The following is a 12,042-nucleotide window of genomic DNA, read 5'->3' on the forward strand; positions in this document are numbered from 1 at the left end:
CAGTGATAGCACTTTGTTTTCAAAGCACTGTATTAACATTAACTAATTCTCACACACAGCCCCCCCCCCGGGTGAGGCAAGTTGGTGTTGTTATCCTCGTTATACAGAGTGGGAAGCGGAGGCACAGAAATGAAATGCTCAATCGAAGACTGGTTGTCACAGATTCCAGTGAGTGCCCCTTCCTGGCCACTCACTAGGAGGGCTGGGAGGGGAATCCAAGCCTCTGCGGTGCTGGATTGCTGGGTATTTCGAGCTCCTGGAGCCTGAATGGAGTCTAGCCACTGCCCCGCTCTCAGGGTCCCTAGGCACACTCTCAGGATGCTGATCTTCTATCTGGCACCACCTCCGAGTGTCAGAACCTACTGTCCAGCTGCTTAGCCCCTCTAAGTTCAGTGCTGACCTGTCACACTCCCCAAGACTTAAACACACCCCTCCCCCAGAACTACTCCCCAGAGATGAGAAACTTCTCATTTATAGTTTAATTCTCTTAGGGGCACACAGTAGTTGTGAAGCAGTCAACACCCGCACTCTGCCAAGTCTAACACCTTTATGCTCTTTTATCCTTAATCATGTAAAGCATGGATAAGTACCGATCATACAAAATAATAAACTTCTGAAGCGGCAATATCCCTCACTTTCTATTTCACCCTTCCCTTGGGAGCCGTGGATCTAGGCAGGGATGGTGTCCCCTGACTCATGCAGGCTGTTACATGGTGAGTGGTTGCTCCCTCATGAACTGGAGAACATGGCTGGCCACTAAGCAGACTAGCCTCTACCCTTTTAAAAACCTTCAGTGCCCTGTGTCAGGTGACACCTTTGCCAGTTCCCCACATGAGCACAAACTCCTGTCTGGTGACTTTGATGCCAAAGTGACTTGCCCCCTGCTCGACTAGTTTTTCTGGGCAAGGATCATTCTTTTGTCTAATGTGAATAGATTTCCAGTGATTGGGTACCCTCTGTTGTTCTTTAGCTACCAGCCTTTGGAATGTTCAACCCAACATGGAGGCAAACAGCAGAGAGAAGGCAAAAGGCTGCATATTCAGAATGGAGTGTGCAGCCTGACACAGACACACAGGGTTCATAACCTCATACAGAATTAATAAATCATACAAACATATTCCCTGCTCAGTACAGGAGTGTCAGAACCAGGGTTAGAATTCAAGTGGGGCAAAGCAAGCTTGCTTATGCCATCTTGCCAAAGTGCCTCTCCTTGGCTTGGAGGTAACTCTTCTAGGGTGACAACAGATTGGTCTCCGTGCCCATGTGGGTCCTCGTTCAGCAAAGCACTTAAATACATGCTTGACCTTCAGTATGTGACTTATCCCATCTCTATGCAGTGTAGCACCTTCGTTTAAATGCCTCGGTGGATAGGGATGGGATGATTTATATGCTTAAAATTAAGTACTTGCTTTGTTGAATAGAGCCTTCATCCTTATTTCTCTGCTGAGACTGCTACAATTTCTGGTGATAGCCATTGTATTCTAGACCCCTCTCTGTCAAGATCTGGGCTGATCGTTTCATATAGCCACCGAGCAGCCACTTGGTAACAATTTTGTGTTACTATCACTTGGGGTTAGTTCAACAACCTGGAAGAAACAAACTCTGTGATCAGATTTTCTTTTTGAGGTTTTCTCACCCTTTGCATTTATTGTATTCTGTTTTCCTATTTGGGGGTATAATACTACTTCTTTAATTAATCTGTTGTCTGATTGTGTCTTTTCCCTCTCCTCCCTTTCACACTAGAGGAAATTCATGCCGAAGTTTGCTATGCTGAATGCTTGCTTCAGAGAGCGGCTCTCACATTCCTGCAGGTACAGTACCAGCTGTTATGGCTGTTTCATGAAAGCAGGAGGGGAACAGAGGTTTTGAAAATCAGTTGCATCCAGATGGAAATCTTTATGTGGGACATTTAAAGTGCACATTTTCATACACCCGTGCAAGAGACCCAGGTCCAGTTTACTGGACCAAGTCTCTAGGCCCACATCCTCCAGGGTATTTAGGCACCTAACTTCCTTTGAAATCAATAGGAATTAGGTGCCTAAGACGTGGGCCTTACTTCTTGGTCTCAGAGTGCCGTGGAGGCAGCTGCAGTCTGTGTGGAGGGAACACCTTGCAGCTCTCTCCAGCACCCCTCTGCATGATTCAGGAGTGATGCTGAGGTACTTGGAAAGCAGTTGTCCTCACGTTCTTTGGCTGGGTGGAAGGTCACTTCAGTAAGCATGGTAAGTGTATGAATGGGGATGGGATAGCATGGAAGAGGAACAAAGGTCATTGGAGCTGTAGCATGCAGGGGAGCTTGTTCCTCTGCTTCTCCCAAAATCCAGTGAGTAATCAAAGTAATGAATCTACTTTAACAAGGTTGTTCTTGAAGGGCTATCTCCCCTGGATGTTCCACTGTTGTTACTAGACAATGCGGATTTGTGTTCTGGGAGAAAAAGCATTCCCTCTCTCTTTCTCCGTGTATCTTTTGCTTAGAGTATAAAAGTTGGGCTTGCCCCATGAGATAACATCAGCAGCTTTCAGCTGAACTTCAGTCTGTGGTTAAAGCAGGTGAATGAGAGTTGCAGTTCTTAATTTCTATTCCTGACACAGTTGCTTCCCATAGTGCGGTGGACAAGTCACTTATTCTCTCTGCCTCCCCATCTGTGAAGAGGAGATAATCAAATTTACCAGCTTTGTAAACTGATTTGATATCTGTGGCTGAAAGGCACTACATAGTGCTGGTAGTGTTCTTAGTATCTTAGGAGAGGGACATTTATGGCAGCTCTGTTGGCCTTAAATGGTACGTTTCTTTTTAAAACTGTTCATGCATCCATAAGAAACTTAAGAGAAAGGGCATAACTTCTTCTGTCTCCTACGCATAAAAAAGGCCCTGTTCATGTGCTCCCTCTTCTCACAACATGTCTGTGCAGCGTTGCTTAGGGTGGGATGCGCAAGACATCATTCATTTGCTGTTCTAGCCTTTTAATTTTTCATGGAAGCAAGAGCTAGTTTTAAAAATTAAATGAAGGTGCTTTACCTCTTATACTTACTAAGAGTTTTTAAAGTGGTTACTTCAGATGCTTAATGAAGATTACCAAAACACTGTAAAAAGCCACTTTGCCCTTTTCCCAGGAAGTACAAACTACAGTAAAAGCTTTGTTATCCAGCATGTTGGGGGAATGGGGGGTTCCAGTTAGTCAAAAATTCTGGTTAAGTAAGAGTTATACTTGCCAATGGAGGGAGGGAGTTTGAGTGTGGGAGGGGGCTCAAGGCTGGGGGTTGGGGCGGGAGAGGAAGTGCGGGGTGCGGCTCAGGGAGAGAGTTTGGGTGTGGGAGGGGGCTTGGGGCAGGGAGTTGGGCGTGGGAGGGGCTTCGGGGTACCGGATTCTGGCGGCGCTCAACTCGGGTAACTCCCTGCAAGTGGCAACATGTCCCTGCTGCTCCTAGGTGGAGGCGCAGCCAGGCAACTCTGCACACTGCCTCCACCCACAGGCACTGCCCCCACAGCTACCGGCCAATAGGAGCTGCAGAGCCAGCACTCTGGGTGGGGGCAGCAGATGGAGCCCCGTGGCCGTTCCACCGTCTAGGAGCAGCAGGGACAAGTTGTCGCTTCTGGGGAGCCATGAGGAGCCAGGTAGAGCCTGCCGGCCCCACAACAACTGGACTTTTAATGCCCCGGTGTGCAGTGCTGACCGGAGCCGCTAGGGTCACTTTTTGACTGGGTGTTCTGGTCGAAAACCGGACACCTGGCATCCCTGTGAAGATTTGTATTGGGAGATATCAGAAATGTCAGCTTCTAGAGCTTTCCAGTTGGTAAAGTGCCAGATAACACAGCTTTTACTGTGCTGACAGTTCAAAGGCTTTTGATTCATAGCATTTGTTCCTTTCTATGATTAGAACTGAATTCGGATAAAATGCGTAGCGCATGGGTGCCAGTCAGCAACTGCTTTCTCAAATCAGCCTCAGGGTTTCCCTAGGGAGGTTGATATTCAGGCATCTCTTGTAGCATTGGTTCTTTTCATTCTTAGCAAATGTGACTTTTCTGAATTTCTGGGCTGAAACTGAAGTAAATGTCCTGTTTCTGAAACCTTCCCCCAACTGCTAAACAGAAAGCAGCCTTTAAACTAGTATGTATGACGCCCTGTGGAACCCTCCAGCTGAATGATGGAAATAAACATTTGCTCTATGGAACAAAAGTAAACAGGGACACATTGTTTTGTGAGCATTTGCTGCACCATGATTTGGATTAAACTCTCTGGGGACATATTATCATACCAGGAGTGACACACTCATTTATACTGCACAGCTTCTCTCTCATCTATCGCTAATGTATAATGCCCCTCAGTGTGGAATTTGCAGGTGGTTCAGTATTGTTGATGGAGACTCTGGGACTAAGTCCTGCCCTTCAGATCGAGCTACCAGATTTTCTGCCCCCAGCAGCACACCAAGTTGGCAGTTCAGTTTCTTCTAGCAATTTTGTTTTCTAACTTTTAATTTCTGTTTATTTTTGTGCAGTAGTGACTTCATTTCAGCATCTAGCTCCTCTTTCCTTCTCCTGAGGTGAAGAATCTCTGGAGTATAGATGCTCTCACCCTCTGGTTTCTCTGGTACAGCACCTCTGAAGTGAGCTCCCTCTGCCCTTCACTGCAGCAGCAAACACAGAGCCAAGTGTGTGAGTTGTTCTGGGCAGCTTCTTAGGCACCTCAGTGGGCCTGGTATACCCCACTGACCCTTGTGCTGCCAGAATATGAGCTTTGAGTTGGAGAGACCTGTAGGGCCTTGACCGCCTCCTGAAATTTCTGATCCCCTTTGGAAGGCTCCATACCCATTCATGGACAGCATGCCAATTGGTACCCTATTGAGAGAAATAGACCAATTCATAAAATGCCAGCTGCTGGAAAGGATACATACCCACTGGTGGTTCAAAAAATCGAGAAGAACTTTTTGAACCCAATGCAGAAAATTGTTCACCCATGGGTCAAAACTACTTGGCTCTGGCCATAATTTTCCTACCATGGTAAAGATTTGCAAAGATCCAAAACATCATTGTATCATTCATTTCCTGGCAGTGGTCATCTCTAGCCAATTCTCTCCTACAGGTAGGATTGCTGGTGCCAAGTTGTCAAGGTTCCTTCCCCACTCTGAACTCTAGGGTACAGATGTGGGGACCTGCATGAAAGACCCCCTAAGCTTATTCTTACCAGCTTAGGTTAAAAACTTCCCCAAGGTACAAACTTTGCCTTGTCCTTGAACAGTATGCTGCCACCACCAAGCTTTTTAAACAAAGAACAGGGAAAGAGCCCACTTGGAGATGTCTTCCCCCAAAATATCCCCCCAAGCCCTACACCCCCTTTCCTGGGGAAGGCTTGATAATAATCCTCACCAATTGGTACAGGTGAACACAGACCCAAACCATTGGATCTTAAGAACAATGAAAAATCAATCAGGTTCTTAAAAGAAGAATTTTAATTTAAAGAAAAGGTAAAAGAATCACCTCCGTAAAATCAGGATGTAAATACCTTACAGGGTAATCAGATTCAAAACATAGAGAATCCCTCTAGGCAAAACCTTAAGTTACAAAAAGATACAAAAACAGGAATATACATTCCCTCCCGCACAGCTTATTTTACCAGCCATTAAACAAAAGAAAATCTAATGCATTTTCTAGCTAGATTACTTACTAACTTAACAGAAGTTGGAAGGCTTGCATTTCTGATCTGTTCCCAGCAAAAGCATCACACAGGCAGACAGAACCCTTTGTTCCCCCTCTCCCCCACCTCCAGATTTGAAAGTATCTTGTCCCCTCATTGGTCATTTTGGGTCAGGTGCCAGCGAGGTTACCTTAGCTTCTTTACCATTTACAGGTGAAAGGGTTTTGCCTCTGGCCTGGAGGGATTGTATAGCACTGTATACAGAAAGATGGTTACCCTTCCCTTTATATTTATGACACAAGTACTGGCTTCATCTCTGAATGAGATTTTTCAAAATGCACCCTCCAGATATTCCTTTAAGGACATAGAACCATTTACCGGGTACAATGCAAAATTAGATGTCCTTCTCAGATCACCTTCAAAAGTCCGTTTGTGGGCAGGTAAGTACAACCAACATGCTCAAGCAAGTCTCACAAGGTGGACTGCATACATAGATGACAAATTGTCAAAAATTTAGAATCCACATTCATTTAATTTGCTTAGATACAACACTGACAAAGTTGTCTGAATGAAAACATACACACATGACTGCATAGTTCAGACCAATGGTCCATTTAGTCCAATATCTCATTTATAATTGTGGCCAGAACCAGCTGCTTCAAAAGAAGGTGCAAGAAACCACTTTGTGGATAGTTATGGTGCTCATAGGGAACGTTTCCTGCTACCTCCCATGTAAATGTTTGTTTATGATTGAAGCATCAGTGTTTATATCCCTTTCAAAAATAAGGAGTAGCCAGCTGTCAAAGCTTCTCTGTGACAATGGAAATAATATCCTGGACAGAGAAGAATCTGCTACCTTTCAAGACAGGTCGCATAAAGGATACAGAAAAGAGGGAAAAGGTCTCCCCATAGTCCTCTAACGGCCCAAAAGACACTCTGTACTTGATAGACAGCCCAGGAACCTCCATTGCACCTGCAGAAAACACCATGCCTCTTTAAGCAGGGGCTCCTTCATCCAGACCTGGACCACCTACAGTTACAGCCTGGACATTGGAAGAGAAAGTGTAATTCAGCAAGGATTTTCCATTAGGGCCTCGTTGAGAAATTTTGATATCCAAAGAGAACTCAATCAGGAAATTTCACTCATTGATCTGGTCACATTACATTTCTGGTGTGAGGGGAAACAGAAAGCTCTTTGGGAAACAGACTGTCTTTTGTACAGTACCCAGCACAATGGGACCAAGGCCTAGATGTTGCCATAATACAAATAATAATCATAGAACTGTAGGGATGGAAGGGACCTCAAAAGGTCATGAAGTTGAGCCCCCTGTGCTGAGGCAGGACCAATTAAAACTAGACTATCCCTGACAGGTGTTTGTCCAACCTGTACTTCAAAACCTCTGATGATGGGGATTCTACAGTCTTCCTTGGAAGAATATTCCAAAGCTTAACTTCCCCTACAGTCCTATTTTCACTGGACATGGAGAACAATTGTTTGCTGTTCTCTTTGTAACATCCCTTAACGTATTTGAAGGCTATTACCAGGTCCCCGCTCACTCGTCTTTTCTCAAGACTAAACATGTCTAGTTTATTAACCTTTCCTCATTGGTCAGGTTTTTTAAACCTTGTACCGTTGTTGCTCTCCTCTGGACTCTCTCAATTTTGTCCACATCTTTTCTAAAGTGTGGCACCCAGAATTAGATACAGTACTCCAGCTGAGGCCTCACCGGTGATGAGCCGAGCAAGACAACTGTAAAATTCTGTTGATATCGGCTACACTAGAGTTGCTCCAGAATGATTGACTGGAGTCCTACACAACCAAGCACTGCATAAAAGTGGGAACCAGCCCTAGCAACATTCTTTAGAAAGGCACATCGGACTCCCCACCTGAGCATCAGATGTCAAGATTAATCAGGACGACAGATTAGACAAGCCTGTGTCTGGCTTTTCCAATCACCTTTGCCTCTGAAAGACAGGTTTTGGAATTAGTGCCTCTATCTATACAAGAACCACACTGCTATTGTCATGAAAAAAATGCTAAACCTCCAGAAACTTTTCAGTTCAATGTAAGTTCTTCTTTCCACGGTTCCTGGGAAATAGCTCTCCCACCTTTTTATTCCAATCCTTTGGAAGGTAGTGACATAAATGGGCATTCTCAGCATTCTAAAGATATATCTCAAGTATATTGAGGACACACACACGGTTCATCTCATTCCCTCCAAAATTCACAGCCTTCAGACCTCAAAATTGCGGCAGACAAGATATTAAAATCCTGCAGCAATTGACATGCTAGGCATCTGGAGGACTATTTACGGAGTAGGAATCCCCCAAACTGCATGAGCTTCATCTGAGGAAGTTTTGCAAAATAAGTTTCCATTCCTCTGCAGAGACCTCCTTTGGTAGGAAGGTTCCCTACTGGATTGGCTCCTTAAATTACAAAATTCTTGCTTTAAAATGTGGCGCAAGGGAGATAATTTCCATTCCAGAATAGAATTCTACAATAATAATTACAACTCTGTTTATCCTCCCCCACCACCACTTCTTTGATTCACTGCTCCTTACTATCTATTAATGATGAATGTGGAGAGAAGCTGTGCAGCAGAATGAAAAATTTCTTGCCTGCTAATTTTCTTCCTGTTAGCAGCTTCTCCCCTCATTCAGACCACCTGTGTCATCTGGTAAATGACTGGAATACAGTTGGTAACAAATTGATTTTTTTCTCTAAAGGGAGATTTAAACATACATTTAATTCATATATTATATCAATCTGTTGTCTTTGCTAATATTTGATTCCTGGAGTGTTTCTTCAGCTTTTTGAAACACTCTTTTGCTGGCCTGAGTTGAAGGGCAGGGCTTAGTCCTGGAGCCTGCAGCTTGCTTCCGTATCCCACAGGTGGGGGGCATTACCCATTAGTGATAAATGAGGAAAGAAGCTACGAACGGAAAATTATCAAGCGGTTTCTCATAGGTTAAGTCATAATTCTTAACTCAAAGGCCCCTACATATTTTATCTTGCAGATTCCATGTTTCTTATGTTTTGTTATACAATATCTGAGCATTCGTTACATTGCTTTTTATGGCTGTGCTACACACTTACCATTAACACCTTAAAATCCAGTAACAAAAAGAGAGCACATCCAACATACCTGATGTTTTACATGAAACCAAATTGCATCCGGCAGGATCTGGTGCAGGCAGTCAGCTGTTCGTAGCTGGAATGTCTGAACCTTAACCGTGCTGAAGGACAAATGGTTCAAAGCTCTTTTCATTCGTTTAAAACAGTCACAGCTGTCTGTACTGTAGGTGCCACTTTTTGCTAACAGCAACAAGAGACAATATGACACTATTCCTGTGGCCATTAATGTAGACTAAAGAGCCATGGCTCAGAGTTAAAGCAACTAATCACAGAAAGCATGAAAATAAAAATAAAAATCTGATATTTTAGAACACCATAAAAACAACAAAAATTAGAAAAGAAATCCTAAGTCTTAACCATTTACTGTTATACCAATAAAATAAAAACCAGCAGGATCTTATTAAAGGGGATAAGGCAAAATGCCACATTTATTGTGAATACAGAAAGAATCTTAGTAAGCAGTTAGTTATAGCAATAACATTCCATTCAATTTCATATTTATTCACACATTCATTCATACACACACACACAAACACAGGTTCTGCAAGGTTGTTATCATAATTACCAGCCTCAGAGTTGCTTGTGCTAAGCCACTGGCCAGGTGGCCTGACACAAGGAGGGAGCAGGGCCTTGTCAGATGCACATCTGATGCTCCTGGAAGTTGGTTTGCAGAATCAGACCCCAAAGTTCTCAGTTTCTAGAGTCCACTTTTATAGGAATTTCTTCCTATGCCAGTCTATGGGAATTGCTTCATCATGCTGTTGCTGAATGAATCAGCAGATGGCACATTCCTGATCTCCGTGCTGCCAGATGTTATCTCGTTCTTCGGGTCTCCCATCCTTGAGGCTGTTGGGTGGATTCCAGTCTGCCCTCCAGGGGTCCTCTGGTTGTTTCCACTTGACACCTTCTTCGGCCGATCAACACTGGATTCTTAGGCTGGCACCTCCCTGATCATTCATTTATTATCCACATGAAGCCTCCATCCACATACATCCTCTATCTCTATTTTAATCACAATTGTTAACAAAGCGAGATGAATACAACAAAAGGGCGGGGAGTCTCTGGGTGCTGTTTCTGTTGTTACAAAGTATCGCTTTGAGTCTCTCTCTGTCTTAGGATGTACTATCACAATTAGCAGCTTGCAAGTTTCACACAGAGTGGGAGAGAAACAGTAAAAACAAGAGACCAAAAACCAACAGACCTCTTAAATAGTAATACCCTGGAATTTAAACTATGGGGAATCAAACTCATTTGTGATTTTAATACAGAACTTCTTTAATATGATCCAACAAAAATTAGAAAAGAAATCCTAAGTCTTAGCCATTTACTGCTCCATAGAGACTCATCCTGTCTGATTCATCTTAATTTGTTTTACTCCCATATATTAATTTCCAGAAAGCAAATGCAGTTTAAATTGCTCAGTGCTAATGTGTTTCCCTTCCACCAGGATGAGAACATGGTTAGCTTTATCAAAGGAGGCATCAAAGTCAGGAACAGCTATCAGACATATAGGTAAGTAGGCCTGAATTATTGTGGTATTATCATACCAGATGCACTTCTGCAATAAAAAGACTCTGGTGGGAGGGGGCGTCTCAAACAATTAGCATTGTTGTTATTTATTTACTTAGGCACATGGTGTAAGCTATAATAACTATCTTCAAAATCTAGGAGCATGAGTAATTTTCAACCCACGCAGATTGGGATAAGTGGTCCTCCTCAGTTCACTCCTAGAGAACATGGATTTAATACTGATTGGTGGCTAGCAAGTGAGCCACCTCCACTGGCAGATGCTGTTTATGTCCAACCTCCTCCCTCAGTCCTAAAACCAATCAAACACATCTTGAGTAGCTTTCAACTTGTCAGACAGCTTGTTTCCTCTGTACTGTTATATGAATGTGCTGCCTTATGTTTTCCGCCTGAATAACTTTTTTTAGATTATTGGAAAAAACAGCCAGGCAAATAAGAACAAAAGCAAAGTCACTCACAGAGCTCAGTGTGTCCTCTGTAACATGCTTCAGAGGGGTAGCTGTGTTAGTCTGGATCTGTAAAAGCGGCAAAGAGTCCTGTGGCACCTTATAGACTAACAGACGTATACTGCGTGCATCCAACGAAGTGGGTATTCGCCCACGAAAGCTCGTGCTCCAGTACGTCTGTTAGTCTATAAGGTGCCACAGGACTCTTTGCCTCTGTAACATGCTGCATCATCCTGCCACACAATACTGCAGACAGCTCCCCTAGAAGTGTTAAAGGTATATGGAATTCTCCTTTTTAAAGCACTCATGACAGTAGAGTACAAGTTCATAGATCCATCATTTGAAAGACGACCATGTAAGTCTACCAAGCTGGCATCTCTCTTCATTTTTGCAGATACAAGAGATGTTCTTAGTTCACGTACACATAAATCCCGGTATATTTCCTGATGTTTGCATGATAAAGAATTTGCTCTTCACATGTTCAGTCATGGCATGCTTTCTTAGACTCCTGGTTTGTTAAAGTTTTGCACATGTAGAAAGAAGCTGTTCTCTACTGTACTAATGAATAGGAAAGAGAAATGAGACCTTTTACCACCATCCCATGGTTAACAATAGCTTCTGGCTACTTTCATTTATCTAGATTAGATGAGACTTCAGAGTTATGACTATAATTGTTATATTTCAAAATGACTGGTCAGCTTTCTAACTGAATTGGGCTAAATACTTACCCGGTTATCCATGTATTCTGTAATGTTATCTTCTGTATTGTTAGGGAATTGGACAGTCTTATACAGTCTCCAAACTATGTTAAAGGAAAGAACTATCTCCATTTTGAAGGTGGTGTAAAGCTTGGAGTTGGAGCTTTCAACCTGGTATGTAAAAGAAGTCTTCACTAAGGCCCCCCTCCTGTAAACACTTACAGACATGCTTAACTTAAACTCAGTAGAACGCAGGTGTTTAATGGAACCGCTCATGTTTGAAGTTAGAAGTCTGCAAGTATTTGCTGGGCCGGCCCTCTGCTGGTTTACAGCATCTGCCGATATTAACGTGATTAAGAAACATCAAGGGTGAACATTCTACACATAAAAGAGAAATTACAGAGGAACTGCTATGGCCATGATCCTACAGTTTACTGTGTGCAGGCACTCCTCTGCATTTGCATGGAGCTCTGCTGACTTCAAGGAGTCTCTGCATGAGTGCAAGCGTCTGCCCATCCAACGTTCATTGTAGGATTTGGGCCTATGTTAGCACCGTAGTCAGGACAAAGTAGCACCTTGGGCCATTTCAGTAACCTAAGCTG

The 12,042-nt window shown here is 43.4% G+C and overlaps 1 protein-coding gene across 4 annotated transcripts in view; it reads left to right on the forward strand.

The window, feature by feature from the left end:
- Positions 1 to 12,042, forward strand: part of TTC39A (tetratricopeptide repeat domain 39A) — a 67,919-nt gene that overhangs the window by 23,791 nt on the left and 32,086 nt on the right. For all 4 annotated transcript variants that reach the window (XM_074961754.1, XM_074961755.1, XM_074961756.1 and 1 more), the window contains 3 exons: positions 1,744 to 1,811; positions 10,217 to 10,281; positions 11,515 to 11,614. In XM_074961754.1, coding sequence (XP_074817855.1) covers positions 1,744 to 1,811; positions 10,217 to 10,281; positions 11,515 to 11,614 — 233 coding nt within the window. The remainder of the gene's footprint in view (positions 1 to 1,743; positions 1,812 to 10,216; positions 10,282 to 11,514; positions 11,615 to 12,042) is intronic.

The sequence above is a fragment of the Natator depressus genome, chromosome 8, assembly GCF_965152275.1.
Source record: "Natator depressus isolate rNatDep1 chromosome 8, rNatDep2.hap1, whole genome shotgun sequence".
Taxonomy (NCBI): Eukaryota; Metazoa; Chordata; order Testudines; family Cheloniidae; genus Natator; species Natator depressus.